At 41.5% G+C, this 27,255-nt stretch overlaps 1 protein-coding gene across 1 annotated transcript; it reads right to left on the reverse strand.

Annotated features, from left to right (window-relative positions):
• Positions 1 to 74: 74 nt before the first annotated feature.
• On the reverse strand, positions 75 to 27,255 carry hdac11 (histone deacetylase 11). Its single transcript, XM_054617425.1, is given in 12 exon segments — positions 75 to 315; positions 317 to 391; positions 3,484 to 3,662; positions 7,277 to 7,373; positions 14,453 to 14,515; positions 16,165 to 16,241; positions 17,679 to 17,721; positions 23,391 to 23,507; positions 24,657 to 24,757; positions 26,258 to 26,406; positions 26,538 to 26,597; positions 27,050 to 27,255. Coding segments are annotated over 11 exon segments (1,110 nt in total). The 5' UTR covers positions 26,573 to 26,597; positions 27,050 to 27,255; the 3' UTR covers positions 75 to 141.

Here is a 27,255-nt window from a genome sequence, read left to right on the forward strand (position 1 = left end):
AAACAAGCGTTGTGTCACCCCTGCTGTCACAACTCTCAAATAAACACAGATAACTGGTCAATATAAAGTTACTTGAGTGCCTTTAAATGTCACAGCTGTGGATGACGCACATGTCAGTGTTAATGGCTGGATTAGAGCGTCTCAGACAGCAGTGAATTTCGATCCAGCGGATCCAGAGCTGCACATCATGCTGGTCACCAGCGACGATGATGAGGAGCCCTCCCCCTCCATAGCCTCTGCTCCAATCAGGCCCTGCCGGTCCAAGTTGAGGATGGAGTCGGCGATGATGCGGGCGGTTTTCTTCTGGTACCCCCCCAGAAGTCACCATGAGTATGGGGATGCCCCGTCGCCTCGCTGCCCTGAACACGATCTCGTCTCTCTTCACGATGCCCTGGCAGAGAGGGACCGGAGGAGAGGTGGTCTGTCAGTCTATACAGGGCCTCGGGTGGCACAGTTGGGTCCATTTCAGTTTTTTTCCTGATCTGGTGTGCGAGCTTAGACTGGTTTGTTTCATGCAAACTGGCTGAACCTGCATTTGTCATCATTATGACTTGCTGGAAACTTAAAAAAGTAGCCTACCTCAGGAAGCTGTGCCGACGTCATGGCATCATATTTGTTTATAGGAGGGCTAATACTGGTTTTTGTGGCAATTATTGAAGAGTGAAAGAGATCAAATTTCAGTAGAGGTTGGCGGGGGGAGACGTTGTGTTTGTTTACCAGAAGGTTCATATGTTTTGGGTTGACGAGAACGACGGGTTCCCTCCAGCCATTTTATTGCAAGCCCAGCTGTTTGAACCCTGAATTAGAAATCTTGCTATGGCGAAGGCATGACCCACCCTACTATGCTTCTGATTGGCTGGTACGTCATTTGTTGAATTGGTTAGATTCATAGACTGTGTATATATGAAGTGGACATAGGCATTGAGACGTCACCCATTGGTTTGTGGACTGGTGTTTAAAGCCTCGAGTTTGGTGTCATTTTGCCATTGACATCTTGGCTTTTTTGCAACAAATGAACGGAAGTGACCATATTTGGACTGCGGAGAAGTGACACAGAGACGCCAAATACGGCTTTGGTAGAAGTAGAAACCTGTTTATCCAGCCCCGCCCTTAAGCATACCCTGCTTTATGGTCTATTTGACTCTGAAAGGACCATAATTTACTAAATGAACATCATGTTGTATTGAAGAAGACTTGAAACTAGAGATTGAGACCATGAACTCATGTTTACAATGTTTACTGAGGGAATAAATCAAAAGAGAAGTAGAGTCATTTTCTCATAGACTTCTATACAATCAGACTTCTTGTGGCATCCAGAGGAGTCGCCCCCTGCTGGCCAGTAGAGAGTTTCAGGCACATCCTGTTTGGCTTCACTTTTCAGAACCGGAGGGTTATGTCAGGGTTAGCCAATCAGAAGCAGAGTAGGGCAGGTCACACTTTTGCAGAGAGGGATTCAGAATATTGAAGCCTGTAACCTTAGTGAGCTTGCGTGTCTTGCTTGCCACCTGCTAATTTAAAGTAAACAGGGTTAGTCTCCATGTTAGCCCCAACTTTGGGCCAGACTCACTTAAGTTGGGCTGACCTTTAAGGTGGACCAGGCACTCTCATTTGAGTGACAAGTTGCTTCACAACTGGTAAAACTTGGTATACCGGTCCGCTGTTTGGCTTAATATCATACCGGTTTAAAAATGTTTACACTGGCCAAACCCTGTTGAATAGTACCAGTAACTTATCTGAATTTGATCAGGCTGCTGACAAACGCTTCTATCTATGCTCCCCTTCTCACCTGAGTAGAGAGGGGAGGCCTGTTCATACATCTCACTGCTTCACTGTGGAGCAGCAAACCTCTCAGGAAAGAAACACAATTCCTGGCTTGTCTAGGGATGAAAGTGGGAACAGCTTGTGTCCAAAATCTCATTGATTATGGAGCAATTTGTAGCGCAATGACTGATTTCAAACATTATTCGGAATGACAGAAATACATGTTCAACCACAACTTTAAATAACAGTTACTGAAACTGCACAAAGACGTTTTTTTTAAATTCAATTTCAGGTCATAAACCAGCCCAAAATCACAAATTAGCTCTCCAACACACATCAGCGTACATCCCCACTAATGCATTCGGCAAATCCGCCTTATTTGCTCCAATTATTCTCTGGAATTCACAGGATCACTGGCATGGTATATCTGCACACAGGAAGTAATAAATCCAAATTTGGCTCATGCGGATCAGCTCCCAGTATGCTTTCAGATTTCCTGACAAATTAGCTGCACAAAGTGCTCACGTGACCCGACACAGCTGAGCCTGCCACTTCCACGTTCAGATGTTTCTCCTGCCACTGCAGCACTGCAGATAAACAATGAACCTTTGTTTTAAATAGTCAATATAAACTTTCTCAGAGGATTTCTTCCTCCGTTCATTTCTGTATGTAACGGCATCTAAAATGAACACAAATCACAGAAATTGTTGTTTTAGGAACAATTGTGAAGGAATTCTGCAGTATATTTGCTTAATATTGACAGTTGTTTTCTCTATCAACACTGCCAAAATGCAGGAGACCAAGAGGGAAAGTAATCCAAAGACAGTTTAAAACTTAAATGCAGAATGTTTAAATATAAACTCACTTATTTTGGGACAGAGCTGCGAGCTATTTTGGGCATGCAGAGTTACTGATGTTACTTTCACAATGTTACAGTAGACAAGGAGCGAGCTACAAATCCAAATCCCACACATTGTGTGTTGGCGACCGGCGGAAAGGGCAGCGCAATGTGTAAAACAAACGCACATCCCTGCCATCGAGAAAGAAAGAAGTCGTGGCGTGCCTTGCGGTTTAGCTCTCTGAAGCTCATGCTAACGTCACATTAGAATCTGGTCTGCTCTGCAGGTGATATCAGAGCGACAGTATTGTTGGTCTGCGGGACATCTGACCAGCTGAGCAACTGTTTCCAGCAGCTGGGCTAACGTAAGCTACAGTCAATGACACATCAGTCCACCAGGTGTGCAGACTACTTCATACAACACCAGTCAGACTGAAGTCTGTTGGGGGAAGAATAAATAACGTTATGAGTTAATTACCATTTGAGGCTATAGCCATTTTGATTTAAAGTTAATTAATTATTAGGTAACTTATGTCTGACTCGTGTTATGTCCTCTAATGAAGCTGTAAGTTGTGCAGGTGTTTGCTGTGAGTGCACTGAACACTGCAGAACACAACTGTAATACAGGTGTTGAATAGCGACAGTCAGGAGCACCGCAGCTTTAACTGAAGTCCTTATTTTAAGTTATTTAGTTTATCAATTAAGTAACTTGGTGTTTACTTGATCTGCTATAACTCCTAAAGTTACCTACTCTGAATTTTTGAGTCTAACATGGGTCATGTAAATGGTTCCAACTGTTTTTTTTTTAATGGTAAAACATTAAAAAAAACATTGTTAATCATTGTTAACTTTAAGAATTTGGTTGAAATGTACTGGTCCAGCACCTGTGGTGATATGGAGAGTCCTCCGAGGGGGTCCCCATCCAAGACATCTGTCCCCGCGTTGTAGACGATGATGTCGGGGTGGATCTCGTTCAGCGCCCCTTCGGTGTGGAGCTCTACTTTCTGGAGGTACTCCGAGTCCTCGGTGCCCCAGTCCAGCTCCACCTTCCTCTTTATGGCTCCTGGTGATAGGAGAAACGAAGATGTCACGAACAACCTCATATGTACGAAAGGCTAATAATTCTTTAATATTCCATGCATCAGGCACAGTAAAGGCTTACAAAGTAAATTGCCACTAGGTGAATTCTTATGTAATGTCCAGGTAGGTAATTGTGTTTCTCTATCTATAAAACAGCCAGCAGCGTAAATCTGCAGAAGCGCTTTACTTAATTAGTATGTGCATTTCCAATAATTAACGGGAAATGATGAAAAAGGTTAATTAGGTGACCAAATGTCTCAAAATTCAAACATTATTAAGCTGCCAAAGCAGGAAAGAGCAACGTAATAGCATGTGAAACAGATTTCTGGGTATTTTTTCAAAGAAGACTTGAAAGAAAAAAAAAAGTGTCCAAAAAGTACAAGCTTTGGTCTTTGAAAGCTCAAGGAAATAAATGTGTCTTAGAGGAAAAATATGAACGAGAATGGAGTTTTTTTTTTTTTATCTTAAACAAGCCAGGATGTACATTTTATTTCATTTTATTCAGGGGTAGAGACGATTACAAAATTCAATTAGTTGCAGAGAATGAGATAGCTGAAGGACGTGGAAAATGTTCTAAAATGTGACTTCTGTCCCCCAGAGTATTGTTAGAATCGGGATGTAATGGTAACATGTGGTTGCTGTCGGATCAGCTATAATGTATTGACAGATAAGTGTGCGTAAAACCCCCGATTAAAGTGTTACGTGGACTCCTGCGTGACAGATTTCCTGCTGAGTGCTAATAGAGCTCGGGGTAATGCAGAGGGAAATCAAAGCACAATTAAAATGGCACTGAGTGACATCTAGGGGCTGGAACTGGAGGAGGAGGCCCAATCCACTCCAACCTAACTTCCAACCAGACATCTGGAGCAGGGTGGAGGTTACTTTGTCACTAGAATACATCACATTTAAGAACATGAGTACATATAATACATATTAAAGGAACCCCAAAACCTGAAATACATATTTTTCCTCTTACCTGTACTGCTATTCATCAGTCTGGATTGTTTTTGTGTGAGTTGCCAAGTGTTGGATATCTGCCTTCTATAGTTACGGAAAATTCAGACCCCTTTAAATTTTTCACTCTTTGTTTCAAGCCATAAAATCGAAAACATGGTCATCTTGACAGAAAAAAACAGAAATGTAGAAATTTTTGCAAATTTATTAAAAAAGAAAAACTGAAATATCACATGGTCATAAGTATTCAGACCCTTTGCTGTGACACTCATATTTAACTCACATGCTGTCCATTTCTTCTGATCCTCCTTGAGATGGTTCTACTCCTTCATTGGAGTCCAGCTGTGTTTAATTAAACTGATTGGACTTGATTAGGAAAGGCACACACCTGTCTATATAAGACCTTACAGCTCACAGTGCATGTCAGAACAAATGAGAATCATGAGGTCGAAGGAACTGCCCAAGGAGCTCAGAGACAGAATTGTGGCAAGGCACAGATCTGGCCAAGGTTACAAAAGAATTTCTGCAGCACTCAAGGTTCCTAAGAGCACAGTGGCCTCCATAATCCTTAAATGGAAGAAGTATGGGATGACCAGAACTCTTCCTAGACCTGGCCGTCCAGCCAAACTGAGCAATCGTGGGAGAAGAGCCTTGGTGAGAGAGGTAAAGAAGAACCCAAAGATCACTGTGGCTGAGCTCCAGAGATGCAGTAGGGAGATGGGAGAAAGTTCCACAAAGTCAACTATCACTGCAGCCCTCCACCAGTCGGGGCTTTATGGCAGAGTGGCCCGACGGAAGCCTCTCCTCAGTGCAAGACATATGAAAGCCCGCATAGAGTTTGCCAAAAAACACATGGAGGACTCCCAAACTATGAGAAATAAGATTCTCTGGTCTGATGAGACCAAGATTGAACTTTTTGGCGTTAATTCTAAGCGGTATGTGTGGAGAAAACCAGGCACTGCTCATCACCTGCCCAATACAATCCCAACAGTGAAACATGGTGGTGGCAGCATCATGCTATGGGGGTGTTTTTCAGCTGCAGGGACAGGACGATTGGTTGCAATTGAAGGAAAGATGAATGCGGCCAAGTACAGAGATATCCTGGAAGAAAACCTCCTCCAGAGTGCTCAGGACCTCAGACTGGGCCGAAGGTTCACCTTCCAACAAGACAATGACCCGAAGCACACAGCTAAAATAACAAAGGAGTGGCTTCGGAACAAGTCTGTGACCATTCTTGACTGGCCCAGCCAGAGCCCTGACCTAAACCCAATTGAGCATCTCTGGAGAGACCTGAAAATGGCTGTCCACCAACGTTCACCATCCAACCTGACAGAACTGGAGAGGATCTGCAAGGAAGAATGGCAGAGGATCCCCAAATCCAGGTGTGAGAAACTTGTTGCATCATTCCCAAGAAGACTCATGGCTGTACTAGCTCAAAAGGGTGCTTCTACTCAATACTGAGCAAAGGGTCTGAATACTTATGACCATGTGATATTTCAGTTTTTCTTTTTTAATAAATTTGCAAAAATTTCTACATTTCTGTTTTTTTCTGTCAAGATGGGTTGCTGAGTGTACATTAATGCGAAAAAAAATGAACTTTTTCGATTTTAGCAAATGGCTGCAATGAAACAAAGGGTGAAAAGTTTAAAGGGGTCTGAATACTTTCCGTACCCACTGTATATTGGAACAGGATGGCTTTCGGCTTGTTGTGCTCAAAGCACCAAAAAAGCAATGTCTCTTTCCAGGAATCATGATCCAATTCCTTAAATTAATCCATAGACCTTGGTGTGAGCAGTTTCATGTAGGAACTATTTTCTTTTACTGAACTACGGAAGGAAGTTAACATTGTAAACATGAGTTTATGGACGCTAGTTTCAATACAGTCTTCTTCTTCAATACAGCATGATGTTCATTTAGTAAATTATGGTCCATTTAGAGTCAAATAGACCATAAAGCAGGGTATGATTTAGGGCGGGGCTACTGTAATTGACAGGGTGCTGTTGCTTCCAGAGCTGTTTACGGAGTCTCTACGTCACTTATCCGCAGTTTAAATATGGGAACTTCCTTTCACTGGTTGCAAAATTCCAAGATGGTCACGGCCAAATCGCCTAACCAATGGGTGACGTCACTGTGACAAAGAAAAATGTAAACATTGATGGCATCCTCCTTGGTCTAAGTGTAATGCTAGCTAGCTCACTTGTGCTAGGTAAGCTAGCTCTATCAAGTATAGATGCATGCTTCCTTCTGCGGGGTGATACGGTTGGCAGGTGTAGTACGGTTGAAAGAAAACAGTTCCTACATGAAACAACGCACAACACTGTCTGTGGATTATCTTGAGTAAACCTGTCCTGATTTCTGGAATGAGATATTGCTGTTGAGCTTTTTAAATGGTTTTTTTTAGGCTCTTTGAAGTCAACAAGCCAAGTGTCATATCATTTCTTTATATTGAGAAAGCAGACATCTTTACAGCAAATATCTCCAACACTCGGCAACTTACAACAAAACAATCTAGAGTGATAAATAGCACTACAAGTATGAGGTAAAATATGTATTTTTTTTAATACAGGAATGAACTGTCCTGTTAACCGTACCAAATCTCTATTAGTACAAAGGTTAAATAGCAAGTATGAGAAGAAACCTCACTTTTGGCAAACCCGTCCCGAGGATATATGTAGCGATTATACACATCCATGATGTACACTCGCCCGTCGTCCAAGAAATCACGCTCGTGGCCATTTCCCTGCGACAGAGAGGAAACACAACACTTGTTTAGAAGGAACGAAAGAACTTCAATACCGTCTGTGCTCCTTTAAACATCACCACTGCCAAACCGAATCAAGCAATTGGTCTTTCACCCCCATGTGTGATACAAAGCGAGCTTGGAAAGTCAAACCCATTGCTTCACTGTGCCAAGGTCCACACAATTTGTCAGGCATTTTGGTCATGGCGACTCCATCATTTTCATCTCCTTCTTCTTAGGTGCCAAGTCTTATAGTATTGGATAAAAAGGACGCTGTATGCGACAAGCAGGACAATTTTGTGTGAGCTGAACATCATGCCCGATTGGCAGTATAATATATAGTTGATTGTTATTTTTGTTTTTTTTATATATTTTGAAGATAGATATTAAAATAATATTTTGTAAAATCTGCTTTTTGTAAAATCTTCGCCTTCTTGCCAAGAGTTATGATGAAAAGATTGATACCACTTTCATGTTTGTGAGTTTAGCATGAAGCTGGAGCTAGCAGGAGATTAGCTAAAAATGGTCACCAATGCGTATAACTGATCTATGAACGGAAATTTTGAATCCCAAACCTGAACGATTTGTGCATAATTGTTGGTGCGAATGCACACATTGCAACCTGAATAAATATTAAAATTATAAGTAAAGATTTTTTAACTTGGACCTGACCATTTTTTGCCTACGGAAAGCTTCCTGTGTATAAGAATGGCTAAAGATATTGGCATTCGTGTGTGTATATATTTACAGATTGTTAAATGTCTGCGCACAGCTCCACTGAGATCCACAAATGCATTTAAGTGCTGCCTGAAAACAGGGGGGGGGGCATCCCTTCCCTTTTCAATTTTACTCATAGGCGACCGTTCATCTGAGGGTTGGTGTTGTGTTCACTCTCCAGCAGTGAGTCACAGCAGTCCAGTGTACAACAGCAATGCAAGATATCTGACCTCGCAGGTGACATTACAAAATTGAAATTGATTGAAAAAGTAATCGAAACAAACATTTTTACACTCTAGCAGACCTAATTAAAGTCACATCAATGTGTTCGATTCATTTGTTTGTTGATTGCCCCCGCAATGTACCTGGAAGCACAACAACATATCTAAACCTGTGGGCATTAGAACAAAACCAGACCCAGTTTGCGGTGTGGGATGTTTTCATAAGTTCAGTAGGCATTGTTGCATCTGACATTTTTTAGCAGTGTATAACCTCTGCCTTTGTGTCAATCTTCATTGAGGGAACTGAGGTGTGTGGCAAAGAGCTCCTTTCTGCTCACAGGTTATGTATTGGGAGCAATCCTGACCAGGCAGAAACCTGCGTTTCTGAAGCCAAAGTGAAAGTGTCTTAAAATTTCGTCATGGGGCAACTTTCAAAAAGAAGTCTGGTTGTATAGAAGTCTATGAGAAAATGACTCTTCTTCTCTCTTGATTTATTCCCTCAGTAAACATTGTAAACATGAGTTTATGGTCTCAATCTCTAGTTTCAAGTCTTCTTCAATACATAATTATGTTAATTTAGTAAATTATGGTCAATTTAGTGGTCATGGTATTGGCCCAGTGGGTCTCTCCCTGTCTGCATTTTTATCATCAATGGCGTCCAGCCTCGTCCTTTCTCTCCTCATAATGCTTTTTTGTGATAATCAGCTATCGTTGTTCATTTTTGGAACATACACACTGGTATAAGCTAAAAAAGGCTTATATACCTTATACCAGTGAACAGAATAGTGCCAGCAGGTGGTCCCACGACCTCAGAACCTCCCTTCACTACCCCAACAGCTCAACATTCACTCATCAATTTGGCTTTTAAGACTTTGGAGGGGGCTCAAATGATAAATATCATCATTGTGAACATTTATTTGGATCTGGTATGGACCCCTGTTTTCACTTGGCTCCCTAGGTCATTCCTCCCAAATAAAGTCTATGTTTACAGATTTAACGCATAAATACTAAGCCAACAATATATGACAGAGAGATATAGATAGCAGTATTTCACTCAAGCAAAGGACAAGGATTGCCGTTGTTAATTTTGTCCCTGATTTCAGATCAGATTCTGAATTTTTGCCATGGGAATGCTTGACCACAGTAAAACCAGTAAACCAGTATGTCTTAAGTCTATATAAAGGGTATAAACCACTCTGGGTATTGTGTTGGTTTTATTGTACTGCATGGATGAACCATCAAATTCATACTGCACTGAAGGCTTGTACCGGCTTACATGAGACAATGACTAAATCAACACGCTCTGCTCCACCTCTCAAAGACAGCCGGAGACTATACATGTATTAGTCTTATCCTCTCCCCCGCATACTGTACAATGAAAGATGGTTGTTGCACTGCCATTTGTTAGTATCAGCCAAAAGCCTTCAATGCTGGCTTCAAACAGGCCTTTCCTAAATTTCTAACATATGTAGGTTATTAAATGTTAGATCCATCTATCACTACTTAACAAAACATAATAAATAAAAGGGCAGGACTGGAGCATAACAATTTTTTTTTTAATCGAAAAATAACAGGAAATATGTTTTTTGGGATAATGTCCATTACCAAATCTGCGAGTGATGATAGACAGCTACAGGATATTCCAAATTCTACACATATACACATTTATTTACTTCTTTTACACAGAGACAGATATGTTAACAGATGATATGAGTGGAAAAAACGTTCATACCTACCGTTTTTAATTTAAGGACTGTAGTTTGTTTATTTGTTGGACTGGATTTCAACCTATTGTGGAGTATTTAAGTACGTTCATACAGTTGGTTGGCTTGTCCACGGCCCCCCTCTCCTGAGCCTTCTCTGCCTCGTGTCCCGCGGTTTTACAGATTTTCTTCCTCTGCTGTCCTCTAATGCAGAGTATCTTTAGGGTCCTGCATAGGGATTGTCCTGGAAACCTGGTGCACCCATCCACCAGAGGTCGGTCCCCGCCGGTTCATAAGCCCCAGCTGCTCTGAACCATACTAGCAGGTCTGGCCTTAAGGATGTGCTGGCGACATCCTGTGGGAAGGTGAGACGTGTGAGGTTAGTTCTTACTTTGCAGTCTTTAGCCATTCCTAACAAACCCTGCATGACTTGGAGGCCTCCTCCCCGCCCTTGAAAAACTTGATGAGCTGCTGTCTTTGTTGGATCTTCTTGCATTCCCGTGCACCTTATCACAGAAATAACACCAGCGTTTTATAACTGTGCCATGGCTGCGGCGGTATATCCCATATTTTAGCAACGTCCTGCAAGAAGACAGAACAAAGTAGTTCCTGGTTTCCACATTGCTTGCAGCCCTGATCCTCCTTCAGCCCCCAGGTCAGTGGATTTGTTGGTCTTGGAAAGATGTCATAGACACTGTGAAGAAGTGATCTTGTACTGCTAGTCATCACTAGTGAAGTGATCTTCCTTACGTTCCTTCCCACTGCGTCCGTTTCCGTTGCTTCATTCCAAATGCCCTCCCCGGTCTCCCCTCCTCTACCATCTGTTGGATTTATGACTGCATCAAGTCCCTCCTCTCCCTTGGTTTGACCTTTTCCTCAGCTTACAGACCCCACAACGCCCTTGTGGTTCAACCTGGACTCTGCCTCTCTCACTGGTTGAACATGTCTATCCTGTGTGGACCTCTATCCCAGCAGTGCTGATCTTGACATCCTTGCATTAGCAATTGTCTTGCTTTGGTTACCTTAAATTCCTCGCTGGGCCCCCTATCGGGAGATGGCGCTTGGATTTGTCTTGGCAAAAAAGCCTGCTGGTTTATCCAGATTTTGTATTTTCCTGACAGCCTGCTTTTGTCTACCCTTTTCATCTAGTCATGCATTTCAATCTCTGCCAGGTGAACTGCCTTTTTCATTCTCGCTGTATCCTTGAAGCTGTCGTCAAACCACTTCCAAAGCGCTTCACTGGTTTTTCCGACAATGTTGGGCTATTCTCTCCTCCGCCATTTTTAGAATATCTTAAATTTTTTTGGTGACAGGTGAAGAAAGGAATACATTAAGGGCTCCATTTCAGTGTTGGCAAACTGGTGTTCTCTCGAGGCGCACTAAGGTTATTTCCTCGCCTGCGCTGTTTTGGTATCATAGTGACTCTTCATACTCCACAGTGGGGGAGAAGCAGGGTAGAGGGTGAGGCAATGCCAATCCAGTGGCACACTGCAATTTTAGTGCCGAAAATGAGCATGTCTGTTCAGAGCAGTCTGACAGCTCAATGCAGGTGTGTTCTGTAACATCTTTGTCACTATATTTGGTGAAGGCACATCTCCTTGTAATCATATAAACCCTTTTGTTCATGTTGTGCTCCTTTTCCACTTTCATCTATTCTTCAACCAGCCGACGTGTGATCACACAGTAAAAGTTTGTATTCAGATGATGGCATTAATGCCAGTGCGATAGAATAAAAATTCAAAAATTGAGTGATACTTACCAGCTCTGTCTTCCAAAACAGTAAATAGCCTACAGTGAATGGCTTTCTTTAAAAGGGGAAACATAGCACCTTTTATGTTGACGTCCAACCGGTGCAGATGGTGAATGTAGTCAATTGAGGCATCCATTTCTCGGTGCATGCTACTTTGACAAGAAAGTTAATTTCCCCAGCTCTCGGAACTTTGCCGGCTATGCCTACATGTACCAGGATGCATTGCGGGCAGGCTACCGACACCCGGCCAAAACATCGTGTAGCTGAGTTGCGCCAATACTTGCAGGTAATGAAATAAAAACGAGGACCTTCGTAGTCCGTACCAGTGTGTACCAAGCCGTCATCAGGGTAAATAATTGATTGGCAATGGTTGTCACAGCATTCAACACACCTTCCTATGATATATTCTTTCTCCGACGCACTGGGACATGCACTCTTAATCAGGATCTGGGATTAAGGTAAGGTGTAAGTGCAAGTAAGAGGTTCATTTCACTACAGGAGTCGAAAACAGTTTCAGTGCTTTTTAGCATGGATTCTCCAGGCTTCTGGAACTCTTGGAAAAAGAATCAATCGGTGATTTCATGATGGTGGTGGGGAGCGCTATCCCTCCGTGTCCAGACAAACATTAGCACTGTGTAAAAAAAAAAAGCCCTCATTTCTTTCAATGGGACTACAACCTGGATTTGGACTCAAGAGGACCCCAGTTCAGCTGAAAAGGGCTTACCTGACTCAACTTTCACCACAACACAACGCAACATCCCATGAAAATGCGTTGCTTTATATTCAAGTATGTACGGGCACACAGTCCTTCAAGATTACTCTGTCACATGAACGAAGTAACTGAATTTACCTTGTGATACTTAGATGGAGGATGAAGGATCTCGTCAACGGTAATGTAGTGTTTTAGTGTCCGATAAGCCTTCAAACTCATGGATCTATGAACCATTCAATATCATATTTCATTGGCTCTCCGTGGCACTAACTGGACAGAACATTTTAAATACTTTGATATCTAACACCATAGAATGTACCACAGAAGTGAGTCCATACACAAACAGTTCAATTAGTAGTGGTATTTGTGTTGTTCGCCCAGTGAAGGTCAACTATCACTGTAACATTTACTGTCACAGTGGAGGTAAAAATGAATTTGGGTGCTTTATCACACTCTCACTGTATACACTGCTCATAATAGACGAATAAGAATATATGGCTTCCCAGCTGGGCTCCAGCCAGATTGAACCAAAAATTGATCATTATTGTTTTGTTGCTGACTGGGTGAATAAGCAACACAGCTGTCTAGGCCATAATCTTAATTCATGTGAGGACAAGAGAACTTTAAGTGTTATGTTTCAGGGCTGTAATTAGGATTTCACTGCATATCCCCAATATTTCTCTCGTGCCCAATTATCTGCTGAGAGGGCACTTCAGGCCCATCTTCATGCAGATTTGCTCTTTGTTCTTCATGAATTATTTACTCTGCATCTGTATTGATCCCCTGCTTGTGTCAATAAGTAAAGGTGCATCATTACCCATGAGCCATAGCTCAAAATGAAGCTGTGTACCTGGAATACAGCCATGGACCTTGGGAAACTTGAGACTTCATCAATAAGTGTGTAAACATGGACATGAGTACCCAGTTATGAGGCTTATCCCAGTGTAGTTGTGCTAGAGTACCATAGGCCTTCTGCTAATGCAACCCTCATCCATTCTTTAAATCCCACTTGAGTGAATACAACCAGCAAAAACATACTTTGTGATGATTCACAATTTATAATGTACAGTTGCCATTGGACGAACTTTTCGGAAATGCTCAAATTACACTTCATCTTTAATCAAAAAATGATTACCTTGGATGGCAATACATTTACAAAACCTGAGAATTGATCCTCAAATGAACAGACAACTGTAACTATAACAAAATGTACAACCCTCTGCATAGCCTCGAAGTAAATCAGAAAGTCAAAAGAGTACAGATTCCCAGGTCAATACGGCATACAAAATGGCCTGAATGACTTAACTCAAGATTACATTTTATGATCCTTGACTGGTAGCAAAGAGGGTGAAACCCTTTGTTGTGTGCTTGTGGTTCAGACAGAATCAAACACAGCTCAGATTTCTTTTGATCAAGATTTCTGTTTTTGTGAAAGGTTTTCATTCATTTCAGAAATTTCTTTGGGCTTTGCTGGATAAAGAAAACAAATCCCATTTCATTTATCATTGGTACAATGGGGAATTTATCAATACATCTTTTATTAATTAAAGTCACATTGGTTAATTAGACGGTATCCAACTATAAATCCCTGCTCACCGAATAAAGATAAACTGTGACTGATCTACAGGCCATATCAAAAATGAATTAAATAGCAGTAGTGGTACTGCAGCCCCTTTTAAAAAACACATCACAGCATAAAGAAGCCCAAACATACAAGTAGCTGACATTACTGCAGATATCCCAGTGATAGTCCAATATCATCCAAAGCTGGCATGCACTCAGTTGTTTGCCAGTGGAGATCTTTTCAGATACATTCCACTGAGTATGACAGTAAGGGCCAATTTGCCCCACGGGGGGCCTCATTGATTGGTGTGGTGGTAAAATGGGGGGGGTGTTATCTTGTCATCAATGTCAGCTCCTTAGCAGCAATGCGCATTGACACAGAGGGAGAGAAAGAGGTAATGGTATCGGCTCACCTGATGAGCATCCAGATCGATGATGGTAGCCCTGGAGATGCCTTCCACTCTCTCGAACAGAAACTGAAAGACCATTCGGAAAATGTTTGCTTTCTCTCTGAAGATGACACATTCACAGTTCAGATGCTTTCGAGGGGATTCCAGAGTGAAACCCACACTTAAGATATTAAAATACATTTGAGCTGAGGTGCAGAAATGTCAACAACAACCTGGTTAAGCTCATATCAATCTATTGGTTAGCGGTCTCACTCTTACTTTGATTGAACGGAACCTGTTCAATAGCTGCATGTAAACACTTGAAATACTTTTTTTTAGTCTGCTTTAACACAAACTTACAAAGCATGTTGTTTATCAGCTGCAGGATGTTAAACCTTAATGCAAAAAGAAGAAAGCCAAATGATGTCAGGTTTGCTGAGCAGCAGCCACTGTGGCAGTTGAAGGGTGAGTGAGACTAAGCCCCTATGAACAGTGCTGGGCTGTGAGGCAGTTTTGGCATAGTGACCAGTCAGAAGAATTGCAGATACCATGACACTCTTTTTTCCTATATACAATTATAAGAAAGGATAGAGCTGTAAAAAGATTTTTCCCTTTTATCGACGTATTTGCTGTGCATAAAGTATAGCATATTAACACTTTTAAGTCTTACAGATGTGTATGTGTGTGGGGAGTTAGCTTAGTTAGTTCAGTCTGTAATGACCATGCCTAATGGGCCCAAAATCGTGGAAGGATAAGTGAGCGTAAAATATTTATTTTGCCCCCGGCGAGCAACTTTCAGGTGTGAATTTGACACTATCTTGGAACACAGTTTTACAATACAGTATAGTTACTAAAGGAAACAACAAACATGTTTCCTGTTGAGCTACGGTATGTTAACTTCTTGTTTGAGTTTTAGTTATGAAACTTGTGAAAGAGAGGTTGCACAAAACTGCCTTTGGGGCCGATCACACAGAGACAGGTCGTTAGTAAGATGTTGCCCGCAAAACCTTTTTTTTCCTTTGGCCAGCACACTTTTCTGGCGGTTTTTAGACGTGATAAAAGTTCAAATATTCCCAACTTTTCAGCTCGTTGCGCGGAGGCGCACCGCTCGTCAATGTCACACTTGACTGAGGCAATCAATCAAATCAAGCAAGAGGTGGGCTTAATACTGATATTAGTGATCTTTTATTACAATGAACTACATCATTTTACCCCTCCTCCTCATACAACAGCAAAGCAACAGGAAGAGCTCAATGTCCGCATTACATAATTTTCCCTGTTATTAATGTTTGATCCACCAGCTCATCAGCTGTTTTCCCCGTCAAGCTTTGCCAAGCGGCATTTTTAATCGTCCCATCCTGCTGCGACGCGTCTCAGTGTGATCGGCCTCTTTAAGTGTTTTTTGCAGTTTGCTGCCCTTTTTCTTTTTTTTTTTTTTTTTTTTTTATTGTTGCTAGGCAACCACGGAATGAGTTCTAATGTCTTAAACAAACCATGAACCGTAACTTTCCTAATAGTTAATAGTTCAGTTTTAATGAATGAAAAAAAAAAAGTTTGCTAACCAGGTAAAGCTGTAGCAGCGTAACTCTACTGAATGTATCTTTTTTTATTTGTAAGAGGAAGACTGTGCTACTTTAATCAAATAGGACCTCTAATTGAACGCTTAGCCATTAGCCGGTGTTTGAGCAAATGTTTCCAATGAGCCAACATCGTGCACGGTCAGGCATCAGTATTACCTTGATGGCCAGAGTGATGTCGGCGTAGGCGCAAAAGCCCCCCCCTCTGTCGCTGGAGCAGTGGTGGAAGCCTCCTCCTGGGAAACAGGAAATCCACCGGCTCAATGTCAAGGCCATTAGATGAGACGAACAGGTCACTGCACATCTAAGGGAGTCTATTATTCCAAAACGACCATAATTGGTCCCGAGGCTGTTATAGAGTTTGCTGCGGCTTATGAAAATTTGCCGCTGTTCCACTGTGGTTCAACAATGGGTGTACACCAGAACAGGGCCGCTCAAATGCAACAAGAATGCTTGAAGTGCGGCTATGTTCAGTGCAGGGATGTAAAAAATAAAAAGAAGACTGTGAAGAGACTTTTTTCAAAATTGAGATGATAACCATTCCTTCAGGTTAAGAGTTATACTCCCCTCTGCCCTGCCATGCTTGTGTTCACTAAACCAGGGAAAATAGTAGAATATTAATAAAGGCTAGGAAGGCGATGGGAGAAGTATGATTACCACTGGCCTCCATAAACAGACTCAACCTCCACGTCCTCTTAGTGTTGAGGCACACAATATGCAGATGTCAGACACATTTAAATAGCCTTTTTATATCTTTATAGTTTATTGATGCAGAACAATCCCCCCCCACCCCAATTCATCAAAAGAAGGTGCGAAGAAGCTGAGTAAGCAGGAGGGGTGCAAAGTAAAAGTCTGATGCAGCTTTTTTTTTGTTCCCCTGCTCGGCATAAATAATAAAAGGATGACCCTCGCTGTTTTTGACAAAGATGATGGCAGTGGAAATGCAAAGGTAACACCACACCCACCGAGGCAAAGGTGGAAACAACATCCATTTAAAATTATTTTACGATTAGTATGAGATTCCAAATAGTGTTCAACCCAGGCGGCAACCTCCGTTCTGCCAAGTGAAGCCAATGCGGAAATGTCTTAACACTTGCATTCTCTCTATTGACCAGCAGGGGGTCTCTGCCATTGCAAAGAAATGCAACGCATTTTAAATGCATTGCATTGCAATAGATTTTAAAAAGTCTGACGCAAGGCTGCAACCTTTTCGTCCAGATCCCGATATGTCACTGAATTTCACTCATGATATTGGCTGATAGACGACAGATACCAGCACAAATGGCTCACCCTCCAAGAAAGAACGTCTGCCCTGACACAGCCTGCATCTCCCCTTAAAACTGAACCGCAGACTTGATTCTGTTTCAGTTCTCCTCGATCACAGAATGTGTCCTTATCTTGAGTTAACATCAGGAGCTCATTACCACTGTGATTTACCAGGCAAGATATTGTGAGAGATTCCTATTGCACTGCTGTTCTTGGGTCAGCGTATTGTATCTTACGATTAGTATGAGATTAGTATGAGATTCCAAAAACGTAATCCTGGCAGCTATTACTTTCCATCGCAAAAATATTTTGTCAACAAATTTGTAGCATACAAATGTACACTGACATATAACTAACATATTGGAGTTCAATTATATGTGTACTCTATGTACTAGAAACCCACTTACCCACATTTACAGCCCATCCTCGGTCGACAGCCAGTTTTGCTGCCTGTGGCAGACAAAATATTTCAGTTACATTTTTCAAATTAACTTAGAGAGATTAATGAAGATGAACACTTTGAGTGAAGAGGAATATGAATTTATGAAAGAAAACGACCCTTTCCCATTAAACCACAAAATTCAGCGACAATCATTAAGTATTTTTTGCATTCAAGAGAAATCGTGTTAACTGAACATCAGAAAAAAAACTCTCTATTCATGAATTTATAAGGATGTCTCAAGGTGATGCATTGAACATGCTGCTTTACAGTGAAGCGCCCCAACCGCCAAAAACACTTCCAATTCTGTTTTTGTTTACCACAGCATCTGTTTTCCCCCCATTTGTAAGTCTGCCCTCCAACCATCAAGGGAACGTACAGAGCTTCTAAATCTACATACAGACAACAGGAGATGTATGAGTGCCTATATCACAGTTATCACTTTTCTGATTAGAAGGCATTATTAATATCATGAGTAACATTAAAGCTGCGTTTGATGCGTCCTGATAGGAGAGCACAAAATGGCCTACGTTAAAAGCCAGCATTGATTTGCTAATCTGATTTCTAAACTGAGCGTTTAGAAGTCAGATTAGCCAATCACAGTCAGCTTGTTCCATTTCTGCCCAAAGGCAGCTAAATCACTAGTTGCTATGGTGATTGCAGCGAAGCTCACTTCTCAATGTCCTGCTCATAACCCAAAGATTGTGACTCCTATCGCAGGGCTTGAAATACCAGGTGCATATGCGCCGTAGTGCACGTAAAAAATGTAACCATGCCTGTAATTCTCATCTCTACATGCACCGGTAAACGTAGCTCAGGGCTACTGACTCAAGCATTGACCGTGAGATTCACGCAATTTAACAACACAAATATGTAACACATTGAACATGTCCTTTTTTTTAAAACTCTCATAAATTAAGTATATAAAGATTTTTTTATATAAAGACATTTTTTATCTTTCAAAATGTATTGCATACAGGGAAGTGACATGGGAACGGACAGTTCAAGGGGCCTCCCATGGCTGATTTAACGATCATCTAATCAATCATAAGCCCAAATAATGTTCATCGGTCTGCCAGTGCTATATTCTTATGTGAGAATTATTATTATTATTATTATTCTCTGGTAGCTTAATGTTTTTGTTATTTAGATACTGGTGATGGAAATAACCCTACTTCTTACTTGATGTATTCCCTCAGTAAACATTGTAAACATGAGTTTATGGTCTCAATCTCTAGTTTCAAGTCTTCTTCAATGCAGCATGATGTTCATTTAGTAAATGATAGTCCATTTAGAGTAAAAGAGACCGTAAAGCAGGGTGTGCTTTAGGGCGGGACTACTGTGATTGAGAGGCCTTTACCACGTCGTTGTCCGGTCTAGAAGTTGTTTATGTTTCCGCCTTAGAACTTAAACCCTTTCACAGTGTGTTTTCACTTCATGGAAGTTAATTGTAACAATTTGGTCACTTATAAATATTTCAGCGTTTCTGTTGCGTCACTTAAAGTTTCCAAAAAAATAAGATGTGACGGCCCAAAACCAAGATGGCGACGGGCAAAAATGAAGGACTCGAAACCTCAAAACGGTAGTCCACAAACCAATGGTTGACAGTGTGTACAGTCAATGGTAAAATAGTGGAAGTTGAAACAGTCACCTTAGATTGAATCTTCTACTATTCCAGCTCACCACCAATGGACATGTACAATTTAAAGTTAGTTTACTGCACAGATTTGGGGGAAATTAAATGGAAAGTTAGCTCAATTCACATTAATGTAGGACTTCTCTTGCAGGAGAGAAGAGAAAAGAGAGACAGGCGATGTTTGTTTCACAGGTTGATCAACCTAATCCTAATGTGCATGGCTAATAATGAGGAAGGGGTCATTTGGGGCTGGTCGCTCACCTGGCTCATCCTCTTAAGAAACCACCTATCTGCTCATTTGACCTCATCAATCTCGGGAATGCAGTTACATAACATTCAAACCACTATATTGATCTCAAGGATTGACGGCCAAAATGCAATCAGATATCTTGTTGCTTTTTTGTTTTTTCACAAAGAGGAACGCCGTTACATGCACAGTGGCAGCGGCTCCTTGCACAGGCAGGTCAAGGTTTCTCCTCTCGGATGCAAAAAAGGGGGTGATGTATTCAGCATGTCAGATGCCTGGGGGGAGGAGATATGAGCTGGGGAGATTGTGTGTAAATGGCAATATAGATGGATGGATGTGTAGCATGTATGCACACACTGCGGCCATGGCTCTTTCACTCCTCTTTGTCTGGGGAAAGCAAGCGCTCAGTGTAAGCAGTGACAGCACAGGGCATATTTTACATTAGCCTGCTAATTGCATCCACACAACTCCATCAACTATCTCACCTCCCGTTGGGTGAAAAGACCTTCGGATATCGTTTAAACACATCAAATACAGTGGGTACGGAAAGTATTCAGACCACTTTAAATTTTTCACCCTTTGTTTCATTGCAGCCATTTGCTAAAATCGAAAAAGTTCGGTTTTTTTCGCATTAATGTACACTCAGCAACCCATCTTGACAGAAAAAACCAGAAATGTAGAAATTTTTGCAAATTTATTAAAAAAGAAAAACTGAAATATCACATGGTCATAAGTATTCAGACCCTTTGCTCAGTATTGAGTAGAAGCACCCTTTTGAGCTAGTACAGCCATGAGTCTTCTTGGGAATGATGCAACAAGTTTCTCACACCTGGATTTGGGGATCCTCTGCCATTCTTCCTTGCAGATCCTCTCCAGTTCTGTCAGGTTGGATGGTGAACGTTGGTGGACAGCCATTTTCAGGTCTCTCCAGAGATGCTCAATTGGGTTTAGGTCAGGGCTCTGGCTGGGCCAGTCAAGAATGGTCACAGACTTGTTCCGAAGCCACTCCTTTGTTATTTTAGCTGTGTGCTTCGGGTCATTGTCTTGTTGGAAGGTGAACCTTCGGCCCAGTCTGAGGTCCTGAGCACTCTGGAGGAGGTTTTCTTCCAGGATATCTCTGTACTTGGCCGCATTCATCTTTCCTTCAATTGCAACCAGTCGTCCTGTCCCTGCAGCTGAAAAACACCCCCATAGCATGATGCTGCCACCACCATGTTTCACTGTTGGGATTGTATTGGGCAGGTGATGAGCAGTGCCTGGTTTTCTCTACACATACCGCTTAGAATTAACGCCAAAAGTTCAATCTTGGTCTCATCAGACCAGAGAATCTTATTTCTCATAGTTTGGGAGTCCTCCATGTGGTTTTTGGCAAACTCTATGCAGGCTTTCATATGTCTTGCACTGAGGAGAGGCTTCCGTCGGGCCACTCTGCCATAAAGCCCCGACTGGTGGAGGGCTGCAGTGATAGTTGACTTTGTGGAACTTTCTCCCATCTCCCTACTGCATCTCTGGAGCTCAGCCACAGTGATCTTTGGGTTCTTCTTTACCTCTCTCACCAAGGCTCTTCTCCCACGATTGCTCAGTTTGGCTGGACGGCCAGGTCTAGGAAGAGTTCTGGTCATCCCATACTTCTTCCATTTAAGGATTATGGAGGCCACTGTGCTCTTAGGAACCTTGAGTGCTGCAGAAATTATTTTGTAACCTTGGCCAGATCTGTGCCTTGCCACAATTCTGTCTCTGAGCTCCTTGGGCAGTTCCTTCGACCTCATGATTCTCATTTGTTCTGACATGCACTGTGAGCTGTAAGGTCTTATATAGACAGGTGTGTGCCTTTCCTAATCAAGTCCAATCAGTTTAATTAAACACAGCTGGACTCCAATGAAGGAGTAGAACCATCTCAAGGAGGATCAGAAGAAATGGACAGCATGTGAGTTAAATATGAGTGTCACAGCAAAGGGTCTGAATACTTATGACCATGTGATATTTCAGTTTTTCTTTTTTAATAAATTTGCAAAAAGTTCTACATTTCTGTTTTTTTCTGTCAAGATGGGTTGCTGAGTGTACATTAATGCGGAAAAAAATGAACTTTTTCGATTTTAGTAAATGGCTGCAATGAAACAAAGAGTGAAAAATTTAAAGGGGTCTGAATACTTTCCGTACCCACTGTATATGCATAGAAAACCATAGTATTTGCCTAATTTGCATAATACTGATCAGCTAGTGCACATTCAAGACTGTAGCTGTACTTCTATCACATTAGCTTCTAGTTTATTTCCTTATTCCTTATTCTTCCATTTTGCATAACAAGATCTGCAGAAATGGCTCCTAGTTTCTCCACATGTGAGAGACTGATCAAATGAAGACAACACAATCACTTTCCATTTTATATAGGAGATAAACTGTAAATTTTCATTTGCTACTATTTGGCACAATAAAAGGGATAAAATCCACTACAGCTGACATTTTTTAAAGAACTATGCACCTTCTCCCCTGGCGTACTTCAGGGCTATTTACTTGGCCCACACCTGTTCACCTCAGTCATCACACCTTTCACATTTTTCAACCAGTGCAAAGCAGAGAGCACTCAAAAATTACCTTTCCCTTTGTCTTCTCTGACATAACGAGAGGTTCAAGAACCTTTACATCACAGGATGACCTCTCCAAGTGCATGTTGTCTCACCACGGCAAGATGAATATGGTTGCTTTTTTGTCACTGGGATATACTCTACAAGATCTCTCCATTACCAGTTATGAAAACCCAACTTATAATTGCCACATTTGTCAAAAAGAAACCTTGGTGTGATCCCCACATTCACCTATCCTTCTCATTTGCTTTAAGATCATATAATAACCGGTCTCAGGAGCAATCTTGAAAGGTCATTTGCATAAAAAACATCAAATGAAATTCTATAAAACTGTTTTGACATCAAACCTTGTTGTTAAAGCACAAAAGCTTGAATGTGATTTAGAGTTTCTAAAGGTTGACTAAACAAGGTGAATGTCTCCTGCACCATATCTAGGACTAAATGTCATCGCTAGATACAAGCAATATAATACATTTTGCCTGTCTAAGAAGAGTTTTTCATGAGAGATAAAGCAGTGTTTGGTGGCCTATGGAGCTCAACACTTTACTACCAGCAGACTGAACCATGTGCTGGACTGATGTAGATTTGTGGTTAAGGCCTATCGATAACAGCTAAAAAAAAAATCGTTTTTCTGAAGTGTATTGTGGTAAGATTGTAAAAAATGTGTTATACAATGACTGCGAGGCGATTGCTTGCATACATCACTTTTGTTTTTGAGGGTTAGGGTTAAAAAAAAAAAGTGTCTTTTAAAAGAAGTTGGTTGTGTACATCACCGGCTGTGAGATGGCTCACTTTTTTTGTTTTGTAAGGTGTGTTTGGTTAACAGCTAACAGAACTATCACTACACACACTGCTGTAACTATCCCCAAGGTACACTGTTTTATTTACTTTCTGGCAAGATCGTATGAAATTACTTTATATAGTATTTAATGGTAAATGTAACCTCATTCCATCATGTTATGCTGTTTGTGTGTTGGATACTGCATTTGTGATCTCTGTTGCACCTGCAGAAGCTTGTGTTATGTGACAAAGGTAGCAGTGACTGTACGGGATCCCGTCTTTATTTGAAAGCGTTACGCTACAGAAAATCATCTCTATGTATTCCTATGACAAATGAGGGTAGATAGAAGGAAGATGGGTTTAAGTATGTTAATAATACCAGCTATGGACATGAAGAGACATGAAGAGGAAATGAGGCTCTCAGAAACCTACCATTATTGTTCCTCCAGTCTGTGTCCGCAATGGCCTCAACACTTTCCGCTGCACCAGGAAATTAGGAAGAAACATCAGAGGTGGGATTTCTGTAATCGTTGCCACAGCCAGAGACCACTGAAAATGAAAAAGAACACAATTAGGCACAGTATATACATAGACCTTTTCTATCTGTGCTATGACTCATCCATTGTCAGGAAAACAAACTACACACAGTCCTCGGTTGACTGAAAAGCACAGAGAGCCAAACAGAGGGTTTCAATGTGTGCCCACCAGGGTTTGGATTTAAAAGGTGACCCGAGCTGACTAAAAGACATGACAATGCTGCCGGTGGGCTTAGGCTTGAGCCTCGACTCTTACATTAAAACAGGACAGCACAGAGGAATGCTGATTCACAACGCAGTACAGAACAGGTCCGTCTCTTGAGCCCTCCAAGATTTACAAAGATATCTTTACTTCTCCTGCAGCAGACACACACTTTTATGAGATATTTACAACCACATCACAGTATTTCTATATCACTGACTGTATGGTGAATGGCCACAACCAACTGTATTAGAGCGTCCCAAAGCCACTCAAAAGCATCCTGATCAACTCCTAGAGCTGATAAATTAAAGGTGTAGTGTGTAGGATTTGGCAACATCAAGCGTTGAGGTTGCAGATTGTAACCAACTGAAACTTCTACTGGTTGCCAAATGTGTACTACAGTGGCTGACGGGAAAAACGTGCATGGCCCTAGAGCCAGTGTTTGGTTTGTCCGTTCTGGGAAACTGTAGAAACATGGCTGTGCATCATGGCGAACTCCGTGTATGTATATATAAATGTCTCATTCTAAGCTGACGAAAACACAATGATACCAATTAGTATTATTCCATTTCTACCAATAGAAGACCCTTAATGCTACACACTGTTCCTTTAGTGCAAAAGTTAGTGCAAAAGTTCTTGTTGACTCAAAGGACTCACAGAGATACTCGTCTGAATATGCTTGACATGATTGATTTGAATGAGGACTAATTCCCTTTTGGAATAATCCAGTGCATTTTGATGAGAACTCTCTGCATTCATTGCAATATAGCAAGAAAATAGTAAAATTGATGCCATTATTAAATTAGAACATACAGTACCATTTCATTCCACAACATTTCTTTTATGATGCATGTAATACAGAGATGTACAAAAAGAGGTGAACTATAGTAAACACACACCATGCTGTCATAATGAGCAGTGCACTGAAGGTTGGCGGTGTTGAAGGGAAAACAAAGTTACCTTTAATCTGTTGAGGTAGCGCTTGGTGTGAACCACCAGCAGATCCTCTTCAGTCGCCTCACGGGCTTCCACAATGTTCCCGTCGGTAATGAACTGCTCCTCTGAGACAAAAGGTATTTTTTTGATAAGGAGTCAAACAGGTTGAGTACTAGTTTTTACAACTTACGCTAATTGCAACGCTAATGTTGCAATTGAAAGAGGTTGGGAGACTGTGGGAGGAAGCCACGGGACCCTGGGAAAACCCACGCGAACACGGGGAGAACATGCAAACAGATAGTGGCAAATCTACAAAGCTGATTGTTTTTGCACATATGTGACACAGATCCTTTTTTTTTCATAACTATGTGAACAGCACAAATCACCTGGAATCTGATCTTTTCGACTCTGATTCATTCATTCTTTTATTTATCATCTTAAATCACAAATAGGTCTGATTATTCTCAATGCGCCCTCTGAACAGTAATATTAGAATAAATGCAACTTTTACTTCACTCTAGCTCGACTTTTATCAACAATTCTAAACTGTTAAGCCACTTGTGGCTCTTACTCAGCTTCCAAGCACAAATCCTCTGCGCCTCAAAAAGCCGCCGTTAAACGTGTTTCTCTTTACGCATCTGCTCACAAGTTCAATTTATATATGAATGAATGAATGAATTAAAGTGACTAGTACACACTGGGATCTTGTATTTTCCACATTTATAAAATAATAGGTACAGAAATCAGAATTAAGACTTGCACAATGTAGCCAAGGATATTTTTTGGATCATTTGGATCAATGTAATTAACATGGATTGGAGTTTTTATATGTACTACAGTAAAATCTGCAATGTATTATTTTAAGCATTATTGACTACACTTTAACTGACAACTCATTGTAGGAACAGTGAGAGACTGCAAGAGACTTGGTCAACACTGAATTTTCCAAGATGAAGATACAGGGGTCTACACTCAGCATACTCTGCATATACTCCATAGCAACATGATTTTTAACAAAATCAAAATACTACAAAAGGTAAGTTTTGTTTTTATGTTTTTAGCGTCATATAATAGTACATTTTGCTATATTAAGCCTATTATTTACTAACATTAGTTGCTGCATTGCTGGACTATTTCGTTTTTTCTCTCTAGATACATTAGTGTCTTCGTTGTAAGACACTAATGTTTGACTTTGAATGTAACACAGTCTGCTCATTAAAATGTATTGCTCAACAAGTTCCCCTGTATGTTTTTCTAAGTGTGCCTGGTCTCATCTGCAGAAAATCTTCCTCTCCTTTCAGCACTTCCCATATCAAAGACAATCTATGGAGCAAATTGACGGGAACTGTATTTGTGAAGTCCTGCCAATCTTCTCCTCGGCTCTTGAATTCTGGGCTGGGCCTCATCCATGACGCACACACACACTCCCACAGGGAGCTTTCTCTAATTATCTGCGCTCGATTGCTCTGCCTTTCCCCCTTCTCAAGCAACTACATTTCACCTCTCCACTCTCTCTGCTTTGTTCTCTACCTCTTATGATTTGCTCCGAGTGATTCCCATATGCATCAGCCAGGGGGGGGGGAGACGCTCCCCCCATCTGCCACTCTGGCTCTCGTTTCTCTTACCTTTCAAGAAATGAATGACTTTCCCCCACTTCCCCGCGTCAAACGGATGGAGCTTTTCAAGGCCCATGAAGGTGATGTTGTAGTCTGGGTGGTACACAATGGGAAGACATGTTCGAGGGATGCTAATGTACAATTCAGTGCGGTGGGAGCTGAAAATAAAACGTCAAAAAAGTAGGAAAAAAAGATGTTAAATACAGCACTGCTGCATTACATTTTACATGGAGGGAATTCCCCTGTGGCTTAATAAGCAGTCTTGGAGCTGTTTGTTTGTGCTGCTCACCTCCCTTTCCCTTCATTATCTTCTTTGTGAGCCATGTTCTTCAGGCATTGCTTCTTTCATCTGGAGGGGGGAAATAAAAAGATTACACACAGATAATAAAATGAATTCACATTTAACTAGGTATTTACAGAAACTCAGAACATTCAGAATTCTGTTTAAAAATAATATATTTTTTAGATTTAATCGAGAAACTCTTTAGCGACTCGTTTGTTGAAGCTGCATCCCACCAACGTCACCGCCCAAGCAAGAACAGGGGACAGTGAACTACTATGAATCAAGAGGCCAATCTCTAGCGCATGCGCAGTGGCATGTGCACATTTTCACAGACGCAACTGCACAAGGAAGCGTGTGAACCGACACACACAGGCACTCAGCCTCCGAACGTGTGTGTTAGGATATGGCCCAGGTCATTGTAGTGTTAAAGACAATAGCGTCGTTCACGGCTAATGTAAGGAACAGTCTCGAACTGTTCAGGAGGGACGTGAACTAGCAGCGACCGCTGAGTGTCTCACCTGTCACTGTGTGGTGCGGAATATCTCCGGTACCCGCGCAGCAGCTGAGTTTAATGTAATGAACAGAGACGGTGAATGTCTGTCCTCCCCAACAGGCTAAAAGCTCGGGTTGTCGTCGTTAGCAAGCTAACAGCAAGAAAACGTATTTCCCTGGTGTTTCTCTCACAGTATCTGTCCGCTGCTACGTAGGAGACGTACGTAGAATG

This window comes from Anoplopoma fimbria, chromosome 17, assembly GCF_027596085.1.
Source record: "Anoplopoma fimbria isolate UVic2021 breed Golden Eagle Sablefish chromosome 17, Afim_UVic_2022, whole genome shotgun sequence".
Classification (NCBI taxonomy): Eukaryota; Metazoa; Chordata; class Actinopteri; order Perciformes; family Anoplopomatidae; genus Anoplopoma; species Anoplopoma fimbria.